The sequence below is a fragment of the Desmodus rotundus genome, chromosome X, assembly GCF_022682495.2.
Source record: "Desmodus rotundus isolate HL8 chromosome X, HLdesRot8A.1, whole genome shotgun sequence".
In the NCBI taxonomy this organism is placed as follows: Eukaryota; Metazoa; Chordata; class Mammalia; order Chiroptera; family Phyllostomidae; genus Desmodus; species Desmodus rotundus.
Window position 1 is genome coordinate 59,162,922 of NC_071400.1, and position 19,069 is coordinate 59,181,990.

The window sequence follows — 19,069 nt, forward strand, 5'->3', positions numbered from 1 at the left end:
TTCTGTTCGACTTCCATCACTGAAAGAGTAAAAGACAAATTCCTCTAAGTGGTCTCTAAAGATCCATGCAATCTTACTGCTCTCCTACCATTCTTATTAGAAATACTTATTTTTCACCTTTTTCCCTCCATCCATACTTGGTTTTGGCAGGTCTTCCAAATGAGGCAATTTCCCACTTTCTTACCCCACTTATTTCCTTGTACCTAAGTCAAGGAAGCAACATCTGGTTATTCAAAGCTCAACATACAATACATACTTTCTGTGTATTCACGATTTGCCTTCTTTATGTGAACACAAAAAAATATAAGTAGGCTTATTTTTAATTTAGCTAACAATTTTCAAACAAAATTATGGAATGTGTTCTTCATTATAACTTAGGCATTTCTCTTTTCTTTCTCTCTGCTTCTTTTTCAATTTTTTAATTTGTGTCTTTGTTCCCCATTGCCTCCCACTCTCTCTTTTCCCCTCTCCACTTCTTTCTTGTCTTTGTCCATTTCTATTCCTTTCTCTCCCTGTCTTTCCTTTCACTCTCTTTCTCCACTGAGAAGGCATTGAGGATTTATTTTAAATAACAGTAGGACTCTGATTAGCTTGGACAATTTTCTCCCTTCCCCATCTTAGTCTCACACCCCTAAACTCATATCTTTTGATCTATATCTCATCATCTTAAATATTTAATATATAAAATATACAGTAAATATTATACATACATTAGTTATATTCTGTACATATGCAAGTTCATCAAATTATCCATTTGTTTTATTTTTCTAATTTATTTTATTTTTAGAGAGGGGGGAAGAGAAGGAGAAAGAGAAGGAAACATCAATGTGTGCTTGCCTCTTGAGCATCCCTACTGGGGACCTGGCTTGCAACCCAGACATGTGCCCTGACCAGGAATCAAACTGGCGATCCTTTGGTTTGCAGGCTGGTACTCAATCCACTGAGCCACACAAACCAGGGCATTGTTTTAAATAACTAGATATATTTTATTCAATCCTCAACTTTTATACCCTTTTTTCCTTCAATTTCTGTCATTCTGTCTCTTCCAAATAAGTGAAAAGGATGACTGCCATCAGCAAGATGATGGTGGAATAAGACATCCCAGCTGTAGTACCCAATCACAAAAATATGCATTACCAACTACCCACAGACAAGAATGCCTGTTTGAAAACCCTAGAACCAGGACATAAGGCAGAAGTACCCTTTTGAAGCATAAAACAAAGCCACATTAAAAGGGCAAGAGAAGTGGTTCACTTTGCTGCCTTCTGCCCTCCCACAGACCAGCTTGTGTAAGCACCTATAGGGTTTGTAAGCTGGGTCTACAGTTTATATAGTGGAGAAAGGAGAATGCGTGACAGATATAGGTGTCCAGCATTTTGGTGCACGCCTTTGCAGACCTACTTCTGTCTTGCTTCATGGGGAACACTGGGGGAATTGGCAAGGATAAACCACTTGTGGCCAGCGAAGAACAGAAGAGAGGGGCAGTGGAACTTACAGCCATCAGTTCACAGACTTGTTGGTGGTACCAAGTCCCTGCCATCAATCTCTTCTGATCAGAGTCCAGCAGTTGGCTTTGCTTAGTTAGAAATCCGACTTCTGATAGCACCATGCAGCTCTGGCAACCAGATAAGTACAAGCAGAGGCCCTGCCCAACAGCAGAGCTCTGGCCAACAGCAAAACTGCAGCAGATGCCTTGCCCAATGGTGGTGGGCCAACCAAATAGGTCACCCTCCCTGGTGTCTTGACATGGTCAAAGAGTGTCCTCTGGTGGTTAAAACGAGCCAGCTGCACAGTCTAATGGTGGTGGTGTACCTTCCCACCAACCCATGACATCCCCAGGAATCAAAAAGGTGAAGGGATTAGGCAAGGAAAATAAACCCATAGACACAGACAACAGTATGGTGATTACCAGAGGGAAAACGAGGTTGGGAGGGTAGAATCAGGTAAAGGGAGCAAAAATGGTGATGGAACAAGACTTGACTTGGGGTAGTGAACACACAATATACAGATGATGTATTATAGAACTGTACACTTGAAACCTGTATAAATTTGACTAACTAATGTCACCCCAATAAATTCAATTAAAAAAAAACTGTCCACATGACCCGCAGCTCCTCTGTCCACTGACAAGATGATCCCTGGGGTCAAAACCAGCTGGTTGCAAATCCTCCTGGTGGTGACAACACCTGTCATTGACACTCCTATATACCAACACAGCAAGCCCTGGGGTCAAAACCAACAGGCCATGAAGCCTGGGGGCATGGAAGACACACCCCTGCCTGCACACAAAGGATTCCTGGAGATCAAAATCCTCCATCTGCACAGCACAGAGGTGGCAACTCCTCTGTCCAACTATATGGCAATCTCTGGGAATCAAAATAGTTACACAGCCTGGAGGTGGGGACAGCCCCCACACCCATGCACAAGGTGATCCCTTAGTGTCAAAACCCCTGCCTGTGCAACAATGACTCCCATCTGTACACGCAGTAACCCTGCCTGCCGACAAGGTAATCCCTTGCGGGAATTGGCGCCTCCACCCATCAACACGGTGACTCCTGGGAGTCAAACTCCACTGGTTATGTGGTAGCCTAGGGGCAGCTGGGCCAGCTGCCAATTGCAGACACAGCAAATTCCCTGAGGAACAAAACATGTCAGACAAACCGCTGGAATTGCTGCATGCAGGGCAATCCCTGGGAGTCAAATCCAGCCACACAGCCTGGGGGTGGAGGAGACCCTGCCCACCAACACAGTGACCCTTGGGAGTCAAAACCCACTAGCCACATGGTCTGGAGTTGGCAGTGTCCCCACTTACCCACAAGGTGATCGATTGATTCCTGGGAACATTACAAGCTGGCTGCACAGCCTGGGGCGCCATCTCTGCTGTTGGTATATATGGCAATCCCTGGGTCTCAAGCCTGCCAGCCATGAAGCCTGGGAGTGGCAGTGAAGCATTTCAGCAGACACAGAAACCCCACCCCCCAACACAGTGATGTCCTGGGAGTCAAAACCTGCTGCGTTTGCTGCCTTGAAGTGGCAATGCCACCCACCTACAGCAGACAAGGCAACGCCCTGGGAACAAAGCATGCCGGGACACACAGCCTAGGACGGCAGTACACCCACTTGACAAGGCAACCTCTGGGTTTCAAAACCTACTAGCATTTCGATGGAAGATGGCGGCAACATAGGTCGGAGCGGAGTCCACTTCCCCTCAACGCCAGGGAAATACCTAGCTGATCTGAGGAGCAGAGCGAACACCCAACAGTATTCCAGCATATATGAAGATGAGAGACCAAAGATAGAGGACATTGAAAGATCTGACGGTGAGACAACAAAACCTGGAGTGCTGAAAAGACTAGAGTTAGACTGTGTTAAACACATAAACGTCCGCTCAAGACCAGTGAGAACAGGAGAGTCAGGAGACAGCACCACTGAATCCCATTGGCATTCTACCATAGAAGTTCATATCATAAACCCAGGGAGTCAGAATAAAGCAATTTAAGAAGCAGAGGCCAACAAGAAGAGCCTCACAAACAATGGGAAGACAAAGAAACAATTCCCAAATGAAAGGAAAGGAGGAAGTCTCAGAAAGAATACTAACCGAAAAAGAGGCAAGTCAACTATCAGATACTGAGTTCAAAGCAATGGTCATCAGGAAGCTCACTGAGCTGTCTGAGCTCAAAGAGAACTACCAGAAACTACAAGGAAACTACAATGAACTCACTGCAAACTATATCAACATGAAAAAGGAAATAAAAAGTATCAACAAGAGCCAAGAGGAAATGCAGAATACAATTTCTGAATTGAAGAACACAGTAGAAGGAATTAAAAGCAGACGTGATGAAGCAGAGGATCGGATCAGCGAGCTGGAGGACAAAGTAGAAAAAAACACCCAGAAAGAACAAGAAAAGGAAAAGAGGCTCAGAAAGAATGAAGAGGCAATAAGGGAAATGCAGGACAACATGAAAGGTAACAATATCCATATAATAGGAATACCAGAAGGAGAAGAAGAAGAGCAAGGGATAGAAAACCTGTTTGAAAAAGTAATGATGGAAAATTTCCCTAATCTGAGGAGAGAAAAAGTCACCCAAATCCAGGAATCACGGAGAGTCCCAAGCAAGAGGAACCCAAAGAGGCCCACTGCAAGACACATCATAATTAAAATGGCAAATTTACAAGACAAAGAGAGTATCATAAAGGTAGCAAGGGAGAAAAAGGAAGTAACATACAAGGGAGCCCCAATAAGGTTAGCAACTGACTTCTCAATGGAAACGCTCCAAGCCAGAAGAGAATGGCAAAAAATATTCCAAGTACTAAGAACCAGAGGCCTGCAACCAAGACTACTTTACCCAGCAAGGCTCTCAATCAAGATAGAAGGCCAAACAAAGAGTTTCCCAGACAAAAGAAGTCTAAAAGAATACAACTCCACCAAACCAGCTCTGCAAGAGACGCTAAAGGGACTGCTTTAAGGAAAGGAAGGAAAAGAGAAAGACAGAGGAACACAGGTAGGAAATAATGGCAATGAATAACTACCTATCGATAATAACCTTAAACGTAAACGGATTAAATGCTCCAATCAAAAGACATAGAACAGCTGAATGGATAAGAAAACATGACCCACACATATGCTACCTACAAGAGACCCATCTCAGGACAAAAGACTTACACAGACTGAAAGTGAAGGGCTGGAAACAAATTTTCCAAGCAAACGGACAGGAAAAAAAAGCAGGGGTAGCAATACTCATATCAGACAAAATAGACTTCAAAAGAAGGGCCATAAAGAGAGACCCAGAAGGTCACTTCATAATACTCAAAGGAAGAATCCACCAAGAAGACATAAACATTGTAAATATATATGCACCCAACATAGGAGCACCCAAATACATAAAGAAAATCTTGGAGGATTTCAAGAAAGATATTGACAGCAACACAATTATAGTAGGGGATTTTAACACCCCACTATCAAAAATGGACAGATCTTCCAAACAAAAGATCAACAAAGATATTGTGTTACTTAACAATACCCTAGAGGAAATGGACTTAACGGATATATACAGAGCTTTTCATCCCAAAGAAGCAAAATACACATTCTTTTCAAGTGTCCATGGAACTTTTTCAAAGATAGAACACATGATAGGACACAAAGCAAGCCTCAACAAATTCAAGAAAATTGAAATCATATCAAGCATCTTCTCTGACCACAAGGGTCTGAAACTAGAAACCAACGCCAAGGGTAAAAACCCAAAACACTCAAAATCATGGAGACTGAATAGCATGCTATTAAACAATGAATGGGTCAAGAACGAGATTAGGGAAGAAATCAAAAACTTCCTGGAAACAAATGAAAATGAACTCACAACAACCCAAAACCTATGGGACACAGCAAAGGCAGTCCTGAGAGGGAAGTTCATAGCAATACAGGCCTACCTTAAGAAGTTAGAAACAGTTCAAACAAACAACCTAACCCTACGCCTACAAGAACTGGAGGAACAACAACAAAGACAGCCCAGAGCAAGCAGAAGGAAGGAAATAACCAAGATCAGAGCAGAGTTAAATGACATAGAGACTAAAAGCAAAATTGTAAGGATCAATGAATCCAGAAGCTGGTTGTTTGAAAAGATAAACAAAATCGACAAGCCTTTAAGTAGGCTCATCAAGAAGAAAAGAGAGAGGATCCAAATAAACACAATTACAAATGAAAGAGGAGAGATTACAACTGATAGCACAGAAATACAAAGGATTGTAAGAAATTACTATGAAGACCTGTATGCTAAGAAATTTGAAAACTTAGATGAAATGGACACATTTCTAGAAAAATATAATCTTCCAAAACTGAATGAAGAAGAAGCAGAAAACCTGAACAGACCAATATCAGCAAAGGAAATTGAAGCAGTCATCAAGAAACTCCCAACACACAAAAGCCCTGGACCAGCTGGTTTCACAGGAGATTTCTACAAAGCATTTAAGGAAGAACTAACCCCTATCCTTCACAGACTATTCGAAAAAATCCAAACTGATGGAAGACTCCCAAACTCTTTTTATGAAGCCAACATCATCCTAATCCCAAAACCAGATAAAGACACAACGAAGAAAGAAAACTTCAGGCCAATATCGCTGATGAACATAGACGCTAAAATCCTCAACAAAATATTAGCAAACAGCATCCAGCATTACATTAAAAAGATCATCCACCATGACCAAGTAGGATTCATCCCAGGGATGCAAGGATGGTACAATATTTGCAAATCAATAAACATAATACATCACATCAACAACAGCAAAGACAAAAATCACATGATCATATCAATAGATGCGGAAAAAGCATTTGATAAGATACAGCACCCATTTCTGATAAAAACACTCAGCAAAGTGGGAATAAAGGGAGCAGTCCTCAACATAATTAAGGCCATATATGAGAGACCTACAGCCAACATCACACTCAATGGACAAAAACTTAGAGCTTTCCCACTAAGATCAGGAACTAGACAAGGATGCCCTCTCTCACCACTCCTATTCAACATAGTATTGGAAGTCCTAGCCACCGCAATCAGACAAGAAAAAGCAATAAAGGGCATCCAAATTGGAAAGGAGGAAATGAAACTGTCACTGTTTGCAGACGACATGATAGTGTACATGGAAATCCCTATAGACTCCACTCAAAAACTACTCGACCTAATAAATGAATTTGGCAAAATAGCTGGATACAGAGTCAATACCCAGAAATCAAAGGCATTCCTGTACACCAGCAACGAAACTGCAGAAACAGAAATCAGGAAAAAAATCCCATTCGATATAGCAACAAGAAAAATAAAGTACCTAGGAATAAACCTAAGGAAGGTGGTAAAAGACCTGTACTCAGAAAACTACACAACACTGAAGAAAGAAATTAAGGAAGATACAAACAAATGGAAGCATGTACCATATTCATGGACTGGAAGAATTAACATCATCAAAATGGCCATACTACCCAAAGCAATTTATAGATTCAATGCAATCCCTATTAGAGTACCCATGACATATTTCACAGATATAGAACAAACATTGCAGAAATTCATATGGAACCATAAATGACCCCGAACAGCTGCAGCAATTTTGAGAAAGAAGAACAAAGCAGGATGGATCACAATACCTGATATCAAACTGTATTACAAGGCCACTGTAATCAAAACAGCCTGGTACTGGCATAAAAACAGGCACATAGACCAATGGAACAGAACAGAGAGCCCAGAAATAAACTCAAGCCTATACGGTCAATTAATATTTGACAAAGGAGGCAGGAGCATAAAATGGAGCAAAAACAGCCTCTTCAACAGATGGTGTTGGGAGATCTGGACAGCTACGTGCAAAAAAATGAAACTCGATCACCAACTTACGCCATACACGAAAATAAACTCAAGATGGATAAAAGACTTAAATATAAGCCGTAACACCATAAGAGTCCTTGAGGAAAACATTGGCAGGAAAATCTCAGACATTCCACGCAGCAACAACCTCACAGACACATCCCCTAAAGCAAGGGACATAAAGGAAAGAATAAAGAAATGGGACCTCATCAAAATAAAAAGCTTCTGCATGGCTAAAGAAAACAGCACCAAATTAAAAAGAGAACCAACAGTATGGGAAAACATATTTGCCAATGATACCTCAGACAAGGGCCTGATCTCCAAAATATATAAAGAACTCACTCGACTCCACCTCAGGAAGACAAACAACCCAATTAAAAAATGGGCAAAGGACTTGAACAGACACTTCTCCAAGGAAGACATACAGAGGGCCCAGAGACATATGAAAAGATGCTCAGCATCACTAGCCATCAGAGAGATGCAAATAAAAACCACAATGAGGTATCATCTCACACCAGTCAGAATGGCCAACATAAACAAATCCACAAACAAATGTTGGAGAGGATGGGGAGAAAAGGGAACCCTAGTGCACTGTTGGTGGGAATGCAGACTGGTGAGGCCACTGTGGAAAAGAGTATGGAATTTCCTCAGAAAACTAAAAATGGAACTGCCCTTTGACCCAGCAATTCCGCTGCTGGGATTATACCCTAAGAACCCTGAAACACCAATCCAAAAGAACCAATGCACCCCAATGTTCATAGCAGCACAATTTACAATAGCCAAGTACTGGAAGCAACCGAAGTGCCCATCAGCAAACGAGTGGATCCAAAAACTATGGTATATTTACACAATGGAATTCTACGCAGCAGAGAGAAAGAAGGAGCTTATACCCTTTGCAACAGCATGGATGGAACTGGAGAGCATTATGCTAAGTGAAATAAGCCAGGAAGTGAGGGACAAATACCATATGATCTCACCTTTAACTGCAACATAAGCAATAGAAGAAAAAAGCAAACAAAATATAACCAGAGACATTGAAATTGAGAACAATCTAACAATAGTAGGGCGGGGGTGGGGGGTGGGGGCGGGGACAGTTGGTAGAAGGGATTACAGGAACTACTATAAAGGACACATGGACAAAACCAAGGGGGAGGGTGGAGAGGGGGGAGGGAGGTGGGTTCACCTGGGGTGGGGTGGAGGGATGGGGAGAAAAGGCATACAACTGTAATTGAATAACAATAAAGAAAAAAGAATGTTTATCCAAACAGACTAAAATTGAAAACAATTTTGGATGAAGTACCTAAATGGAAGGATATATTTAAAGGATATCTTCAAAAATATAAAATAAAATGATCAAATATCTTGGTAAAAAAAATAAAAAACCTACTAGCACAGTGTGGGGGCGGTCACTCCACTGTCCTTCCACAGGATGGTCCCTGGGGATCAAAACCAGCAGGACACTCGGCGTAGAGGGTGGTGACCACCCTCCTGTACTGATCATACAGAAGGCAATCCCTGGGGAACAAATCTTGCTGCATGCATGGACTGGGGGCTGCAATGTCACCACTTCACCCACAGACAAGGCTATCCCTGGGTGGTGATGTGCCCATCCTCTGACAAGGTATCCCCTGGGAGTCAAAACCCTTTGGCCGTGTGGCTTGGGGGTGGCAGCACCCTCTCCTACAGACAGGGTGACTCTTGGGGGACAAAACTGCGGGCAAAAGTGCCCCCATCCACTAGAACAGCCCATGGCGAGGTCATTGTGCTGTTTGAGGGTCCCGCACCAAAAAAAAGGACAGCATGAGGGAGGTAGCCTATGGTCCAAAGCTGCTGGTGTTGTGAGGGTGCCCAATAGCTTAAAACAGCAAGTCCCCCATCCAACAGAGAACATACAAATGGCCAATAGACACATGAAAAGGTGCTCAATATCACTGATCATCAGGGAAATGCAAATTAAAAACTAGAATGAGATATCACCTAATACCCCCTATTGGCCCTGCAAAACAACGGAGCACCATAACCCACTGAATTGAGAAGAAATATGAGTGTCATGTAAGGTGATATAATCAGTAATTAACAGTTAATGGATTAAACACTTAAATGTAAGATCCAAAACCATGAAACTCCTAGTAAAAAATATAGGAAGGAATCTCCTTAACATTGGTCTTGACAATGAACTTTTGGATACAACACAAAAAGCTCAAGCAGCAAAGCCGAAATAAACAAATGGGATTATATCAAACTAAAAAGCTTGTACACAGCAAAGGAAACAATGCACAAAGTGAAAAGGAAATCTGTAGAATTACAAAAATATTTGCAAACCATATATCTAACAAGAAATTATTATTGAAAATATATAAACACCTACAACTCAATAGCAAAAAAACTAAAATAATCCCATTAAAAATAGGCAAAAGGCCTGAATAGACATTTTTCCAAAAAGAACATACAAATAGTCAACAGGTATATGAAAAGGTACATCAACATCACTAATCATCAGGGAAATCAAAACCACAATGAGATATCAACTCACATCTGCTACTGGCTATTATCAAAAAGACAAGGAATAACAAGAATGACAAGAATAAAGGGAACCCTTGTCACTGTTAGTGAGAATGTAAATTGGTTCAGCTATTATGGCAAATAGTATGGAGGTTCCTAAAAAAATTAAAAATGGAACTACCATATACCACAACCTCTCATCCCTCTTCTGTGTATATTTCCAAAAGAAATAAAATCAGCATCTAGAAGAGATATATGCACCCCCATGTTCATTTGTTCACTGCAGCATTATTCACAATAGCCAAAACATGGAAACCCCTGTGAGTATCAACAGATGAATAGATCAAGAAAATGTGAATATATATATTCATATATATATATATATATATATATATATATATATATATATATACACACACACACACATATATGAGTGTGCACACATACAAACAAACATACATACAATGGAGTATTATTCAGCCATGAAAAATAAGAAAATCCTGAGATTTTTTGGAAAACATGGATGAATCTGGAGAACATTATGCTAAGTGAAATAAGCCAAGCAGAGATAGACAAATACTACATAATATTATTTGTATGCAGAATCTAAAAAAGTTGCACTCATACAAAAAAAGAGTAGAATAGTGGTTTCCAGGGGCTAAGAGGTAGGGAAAATGGGGAGATGTTGATCAAAAAGTACAAACTTTCAGTTTTAAGATCAATAAATGTTAAGGATCTAATGTACAGCATGATGACTAAGGTTAATAATACTGTATTACATACTTAAAATTTTCTGAGAGTAGAACTTAAGTGTTCTCATCACATATGCACACAAAAGATAGTTGTGAGGTGATGGATACTGGATTTTTGTGATTTTATATTTATATAATCACATTGGAAACCTTAAATGTATACAGCTTTATTTTTCACTTATACCTTAATAAAGTTGGAGGTGGAGCAGAGGTGAAAAGAATTCTCCTTAGTGATGACAAGCCTTTTATTCAGTTGGGAAGATTTCTCATTTGTGACCTGGTACTGCAGACTGAGTCCACTGTGGATTAGACAAAGGGATAATGGAAAGCTACTCTAACACATTCATATATATTCATATCCTAGATATTTTCTGTGGGGGAAATTATAAGTAGATGTTAAGAAACCTTAGCAAATAGTATGGTGTTGGGAGATCTGGACAGCTACATGCAAAAAAAAGGAAACTCGATCACCAACTTACGCTATACACAAAAATAAATTCAAGATGGATAAAAGACTTAAATATAAGTCATAACACCATAAAAGTCCTAGAGGAAAACATTGGCAGGAAAATCTCAGACATTCCATGCAGCAACATCCTCACAGATACATCCTCTAAAGCAAGGGACATAAAGGAAAGAATAAACAAATGGGACCTCATCAAAATAAAAAGCTTCTGCATGGCTAAAGAGAACAGCATTAAGATACAAAGAGAACCAACAGTATGGGAAAACATATTTGCCAATGATACCTCAGACAAGGGCCTGATCTCCAAAATATATAAAGAACTCACACGACTCCACTCCAGGAAGACAAACAACCCAATTAAAAAATGGGCAAAGGACTTGAACAGACACTTCTCCAAGGAAGACATACAGAGGGCCCAGAGACATATGAAAAGATGCTCAGCCTCACTAGCCATCAGAGAGATGAAAATTAAAACCACAATGAGGTATCACCTCACACCAGTCAGAGTGGCCAACATAAACAAATCCACAAACAAATGTTGGAGAGGATGCGGAGAAAAGGGAACCCTAGTGCACTGTTGGTGGGAATGCAGACTGGTGAGGCCACTGTGGAAAAGAGTATGGAATTTCCTCAGAAAACTAAAAATGGAACTGCCCTTTGACCCAGCAATTCCGCTGCTGGGATTATATCCTAAGAACCCTGAAACACCATTCCAAAAGAACCTGTGCTCCCAATGTTCATAGCAGCACAATTTACAATAGTCATGTACTGGAAGCAACCTAAGTGCCCCTCAGCAAATGAGTGGATCCCCAAACTATGGTATATTTACACAATGGAATTCTATGCAGCAGAGAGAAAGAAGGAGCTTATACCCTTTGCAACAGCATGGATGGAACTGGAGAGCATTATGTTAAGTGAAATAAGCCAGGCGGTGAGGGACAAATACCATGTGATCTCACTTTTAACTGGAACATAATCAACAGAAGAAAAAAGGAAACAAAATATAACCAGAGACATTGAAGTTAAGAACAATCTAACAATAGTTAGGGGGGATCCAGGAGAGTGAGGAGAGGGGATTACAGGAACTACTATAAAAGACCTATGGACAAAATCAAGGGAGAGGGTGGAGGTGGGGGAGGGAGGGGGGTTCGGCTGGGGTGGGGTGGAGGAATGGGGAGCAAAGGCATACAACTGTAATTGAATAATAATAAAATTTTTTTAAAAAGAACGCTTAGCCAATAAATTCATTGCATGAATTAACTGAATAGACTCTGTTAAATACAACTCCGATATTTCGTATCCCATTGCATCTTCTTCTCTGTCAAGTGGAGACTGAAGCTTTTATCATGTGAGAAGATTTTTTTTTTCCATGTTCCCTTGTGTCTCAGCTTATTAAGATTACTAAGTACCACCTGTGTTGTGTATGAAATATAAAGAGTACAATATAAAACATGCAATATCAAAGGTACAAATATCCAGGGTACAGTATAAAACATATAATGTATATGTATTCACTAATTATCATCTATGGATCAGAAATACGGAACAGCTTAGCAAATTAATGCTTTAAATAACTACATGTATTTTCATAAAGGGGATCATCATATTTATTCCTCCTCTTCTTGTCTCTATTGCTGCCTCTCTGTGTGTCTAATTATGAAGGGTGAGCCTTTGAGTGGTTTGGGGAATTTTCCCCTACCTTTACACTACATCCTACTATGGTCCATCTGCATTAAGTGAAATATTTGAGAATACAATGTTAATACATTCACAATTTAACCAGTTTCTAAGGCTGTGAAAGACACAAGAGGCTTCTTTAAGAGCTTGGCAAATAACTCATACTAAGTGAGTGGATATGTTTTCTTAAATTCATGTTTGGTATTCTTCCAACTATCTGTGTCCTTTGAACTTTTTACCTTCTGTAGTCTTTTCATCCTCATCTCTCAGACTTGTTTGTTTCTCTCACTCTCTTATTTTCTGCTTTGTCTTTAGTTATGTAGGCTACATGTCTAAAGAAATAATATATACAATGAGAGTAATATACTTTTTCTAACAGATGGTCAAATTTCTAGGAAAGATGGAAGAATAAGATCATACATCCAAATTCTCCTCTTAGAAAATTAATGCAATAATTTTCTAAATGAGGGAAAATGTAATCAGTGCTGAGATAGGGAATGATGTGAACAACTAGCCACATATTTGGAGGAATTTTATTCATTTATTTAACATGTTTGAATCTGGAGCAAAGAGCAGGAGCCCTCTTAGAATTGCTTCATACTGAGGACTGACAGCATTCAAGAAAGCTAGTCATACAAAATAGAACTTCCATGAATTATAGGTCTCGCCATGGCCCAATTTCCCATTAATATGCTGTACCCAATTATGTACATAGAGTAGCATACTCAGAATCCAGAAAGGATTATCCATAATTTATAATGACATAAAAAGAATATACATGTATGTGATGTAATAATACTTATATGGTATCTAAATCAAAAAGTATCAAATGGTATACAGCAAAATCTCCCTCTCATAGCTGCCCTAAACCACCCACCTCACTTCTCCTTCCTTTAACTACAATTAACAGCTTCTTGTGTAAATTTCCAGAAATATTATCCCTATATGGACATATATCCCTCTACTCTTCAGTGTTCTGTGCTTTTCTTCTTGTTACTCAACAATATATCCTGCAGATATTTCCAATGAACAGTAACATAAAGAACTTCCTCAGTACTTCTTACAGAGTACTGAATTGTGCAAATACATTTTAATGTATTAAATTAACTTTTACTGATGTACATTGTATCATGTTCTTAAAATAATTTGAGATGTAATCTAATTATATCTGCAATGACCCTTTCAAATAAGGTCACATTCTGAGGTACTCAGGATCAGAACTTCAATATATGAGGGGACATAAGTCAATCAGTGACACATATATTGCCAAGACTGATAATGGCAATGTGAATTGTTTAACCTTTTAGAATGACAACTTGTCAATATGTACTAAAATTTTGTAAATGTGTCACCTTCTGAAATAATAATTTTGATAATTCTGTCTCTATCCTAGGCAGATAATTACACAGGAACAAAATATTATATGGAAAAAGGTCTACACAGTGTTGATTTAACTTTTGAACACAGAATGTAATAGTAAATAATGGGCTAAATGGGTTATGATTCACATATATGAGGTCATTAAAAATGAAGATATTTTACTGAGTTTCACAATATTATTACTTCCCAGTGATAACAACACTTATCACACCATTGTCAAGAATGCTGTGGCCTTGAAGGAGGGTTTTCTTCTTAAATTTAAAGTAACTAAAACAGGTAATAATTAATGTATGTCCACTCTTAATTATTAAAATATTACTATTTATAACTAACAAGAAACAACATGTATTGGTGAGGATGTGGGGAAAAGGGAACTTTTCTGCACTGTTGGTTGGAATATAAATTGGTGCAGCCACTATGTAAAACAATATGGGAATTCCCCCCAAAATTAAAAATAGAACAACTATATGATGCAACAATTCTACTTTCTGGGTATTTATCCAAAGAAAACAAAAAACACTAACTCAAAAAGATATATGCACTCCCATATATGCTGAAACATTATTTACAATAGCCAAGGTATGGAAGAAATCTAAGTGTCCATGGATAGACAAATGGATAAAGAAGATGTGGCACATATATACAATGGAATGTTATTCAATCATAAAGAGAAGAAAATATTATACTAAGTAAAATAAGTCATACAGAGAAAGACTAATATTGTATAATTTCACTTATATGTGGCATCTAATACAAAACACACACACACAAAAACAGGCTCATAGATACAAAGAAGAGATTGGTGGTTGTCAGAGACAGGAGTGTGTGGGGGGAGGGGGGAAGGAAGTAGGTGAAATGGGTAAAGGAGGTCTAAAGGTACAAACTGCCAGGTATACAATAAATAAGTCCTGGGGTAATGTACAGCATAACTGTAGTTAATAATGCTGTATTGCTTATTTGAAAGTTTCTAAGAGTGTAGATCCTAGAAGTTATCATTACAAGAAAGAACTATTTGTAACTATGTATGATAATGCATATTAACTAGACTTACTATGGCAATCATTTGGCAATGTATACAAATATCCAATCACCATGTTGTATACCTGTAACTAATATAATGCTATTTCAATTATATTTCAATTAGAAATATTATTAACTTATGTGTATATTTATCAATAAGAAAAAATGCTTACAATATAAAATTAAATAAAAATAACATAAAACAGTATCAATAATATGATCCCATTTATGTAAAAATTGCAAGAAGATTCTTAAGGATTATACACCAAAAAGTCCAATAATCAGTTAATGTACCAAAATCTTCTAAGATAATTCCACCATTTTTTCCAGATGGTGTGATGTGGACACCGGCCTGCAGCATCCATGCCATTGTGGTTGAGACGAGACAAACTCACACAGACTACTGAATCCTGTGGAGGAAAAGGGACAGCACAACCACTCTCTTATTGGGAGAGCACCTCGGAGCGCCTCAGCCACTCTCTCAAGAGGAGAGCGCACCATCCCTTGCCTTGACAGGCTTTTATTGGCTTAATTTGCATAGGAATACAGGGCATATATGGAAAGCTCATTAATCATTGTCAGGAAGTAATAATCAAATAGATAACACTCAAAGAACTCTGAGGGCTTATTTTGAGTCAGGGTCAGATAGCCAAAGGACCATAAAACTGGGGAAACAAACTCATTTCATGCTTGGACCCTTATCATTTAAATTGAGGGTGTTAGCAAAGCAGGTTTCACAGGATTTTATGCATTCTTTCTTAGGCCTGATCGCCCCAGGGAACCCACCCTTTCCAGCACAGGGTCGCACCCACCTCCAGCATTGTTTCAGGCTTAGATCCAGCAGGGGAAGTAAGGCAGCCAAGAGATTATACTTGCAGAGAGAATGAGGACTTAGGCCATGTCAAGGCCAAGGGGTGAGGGTTCATCACCCCTTTTCTCCATAGCCCCACAAGTCCTTCCCTGAGGGCCCCCTCATGACCATGCCTGTCTTAGGTCATCCCTCCCTTGAGGAATCTTACCCGTCATTAGCTAACCGGTCATACACTAGGGGCCGGGCAGGGTGAAGTAAAGTGGGCAGAGGTGGTGCTCCTGCCAGGGAGATAAGCTTTGTCTCCTCAGTGGCTTAGGGTCTCAAGGTATCTCTCTCAGCCTTAGACATGGGGGGTTACAGTCTCTGAAACCAGGCAGGGCAGTTCCCAACAATGATGGAATTAAATGATACTTTAATTTTTATGTTTTGCTTCTCTGTATTTCTAATTTTCATGAATGTGTATTACCTGTGTGATAAAGACTAAATTAATAGTCATTTAAGCAAATGAAGGGGGAGCTGGGGTTACTTGGACAGCTAAACTGATACTAGATGAGTAATGCCAAGGAGGGACTGGATGTGAGGAGGAGTACATGCATGCACCTACAATGGCCCTGGGAATTATCTCCCTCTGGCCAGCTGGATATCCCAGGGATGGGGAGGGGATGGGGAGGGGAAGGGGAGAACTATGTTCTAGGCATCTACGGGCCTCCTGTGCTGTGCTGCACTGTGGAGAACCTTGCCTCTGCTCATAACCTCAGAGTGGGGAGAGAGCAGGTGTTATGTTTAGGGTCTGACCTCAGCCTGATCTCAGTCAGGTGGTCAGAGCAGCAGCTGCCCCAGCAGCACAATGCAGAAACACCCCAGGGAGCAGGAGGCCAGCTTCCCTCATAAAGGCAAGGGGCACAGTAGGACAGAAGGAATGCACTTTGCAGGTGCTGAAGACAACTCCCCACCCTCAGGCATCTTCCCCACCCCCAACCTCCTCACCTCACCTCCCTCCCCACCCCACACCCAGGCTATCTAGTACTGTTCCCAGGGAGAAGGAGACTGTGGGGGAGGGGGTGTTCTGAGCCTGGATATTGGCAGTGATGGTGCAAGAAGACCCGAGTGCCAGGATGGGAGCCTTGGCCCTATCTTTCCATGGGGCCCCAGGATGTGGGTTGTGAGCATGCTAACAAGGCAGGCGCCCAGTCCAGGGATCAGGATGTGCAAGCCCATCAGCGGGTCAGCAACCAGCAGGCAGTAAGTGTACTGTCATCCCTGTTTCACCATGAGGAAAATAGCCCAGAGAGGTTGGGCAGCTGACCCCAGGCACATTTTCAACACTTCTAGAGGGTGAAGGGTGAGGCCACAATCTGAGCCATAGCCACACAGTAGCCCTGCTGACCCTATGCTCCATGGTTTGGAGTGCTCCTTGGAGCAAAGTGCTGGGGTACAGGTGGCCCAGGGACACCCCCACTGGCACCTGTACACTTCCTAAAAAGTCAGGAACTTGGCCCCAGCGGCTGGAAGGAGGGTACACTTGGACCCAGGCCAGCCATATACACAGTGTCTGTCTGGCCACTCAGCCTGGTCCAGACACTACTGACTCCACACACAGGACCCCAGAATCCTCTCTGAGGAGGTCCCAGACTTTTTGTCTTCTCCAGCTTCTCCACCAGATCATGCTCTCATATACCTCTAGCTTTTCAACACCATTGCATTGCCTCTCTCAAGTATAGCCTTTCTCCATACCAAATACCAAATCTCTAAATCCTGTTGTCCTTTAAATCTGCTTCAAATACTGATGTTTTTAGGTAACCTCTTCTGGTCCAGGGGTGGGAGAACATGACATAGACAAAATGACATATTATTAATATCACAAGGAGAGGGAACAGCAGTGTCCAAATAATGAAATAAAAGGACAAGAGTACCCTAATTCATTTATAATTGTGGATTCAGCGATCTCACATGGAGACAAGTGTTGAAAGCTCTTATCCCTCCATGGGAAAAAATATTGTAGGATATGTGGGCCCCAAGATATACTTCATTTTTCCAAATACCCTAAGGTTAGTCAGGAATGAGGATTTCTCCTTCCTCAGGCCCCTGAATCTTTTCAGTTGCTAAATACTTAGGAATTTAAGGCTACAGAATGTGTTCCTATGTTCTATTAATCAATATCCAAGAATGAGCCATTGATTAGACCTGGCAAGCTTTGCCAGACAGATTTGTTTCTGAAATGGGTGGTTTATTTAAGAAAATAATTCCAGGCCTGACCAGTGGGCTCAGTTGGTTGGGCATTATCCTGCAAAGCCAAAGGTTGTTGGTTCAGTTCCTGGTTGGGCACATACCTGGGTGGCAAGTTCGTTCCCCAGTGGGGCATGTGTGGAAAGCACCTGATCGATATTTCTCCCTCACATTCATGTTTCTTTCCCTCTCTTTCTCCCTCCCTTCTCCTTTCTCTAAAATTAAATAAATAAAATCTTTAAAAAATGAAAGAATTCATGGCTCATCCCTGGACCTCCTGGATGTGTAGCTGGATTCTCTTGGTGTTAATAACTTGTCACCTCAGCATTGGTGGAGTTAAGCAAATGTTTTTATGAAACCTTTAGGATCCATTCCTTCTGCCTTCTCTTCTGCTACAGTTCAGTTCTAATTTCTTTGACCTTTTAATCCACTCCCTAAGAGACAGCAGGGCATGGTGGTTGAAAGCATGGGTTTAGGAGCCAATCTGCACAGATTCAGATCTTGGCTCTGACATTACATAACTTTGACATGGGATATGCTACTGAATTTCTCTATGCCTCAGTTTCTTTATAAGTCTATTTTAAGGATTACATAAATTATTATCAACACTTAGAATAGTGACTGGTATGTGGTACAGGTTACAAAAATGTTTGTTAAATAAAATAAATACCTGTACTAGAGCGGATGATCTCTGTCCCAACAACATGGCCCAGCAAGTCATACTGATTTAGACGAGAGCCATCCTGTGCTACTTCCACAGATTTGTTCTTCCCAAGAGTCCAGGAATAAACCACTTCGGCTGTTGTATATGCATCTAAGGCAGAAAAGGGTCAAGAAGGAGAAGTTGAAGGGAAAGAAAAATGATTATCCATGATACTAAACGTGCATGAGATTG

General features: G+C 40.5%; 1 protein-coding gene across 2 annotated transcripts in view; it reads right to left on the reverse strand.

Moving 5' to 3' along the window:
* Positions 1–19,069, reverse strand: part of GABRA3 (gamma-aminobutyric acid type A receptor subunit alpha3) — a 413,998-nt gene that overhangs the window by 71,500 nt on the left and 323,429 nt on the right. For both annotated transcript variants that reach the window (XM_045188241.3, XM_053917478.2), the window contains exon 7: positions 18,845–18,988. In XM_045188241.3, the coding sequence (XP_045044176.1) occupies positions 18,845–18,988 (144 nt within the window). The remainder of the gene's footprint in view (positions 1–18,844; positions 18,989–19,069) is intronic.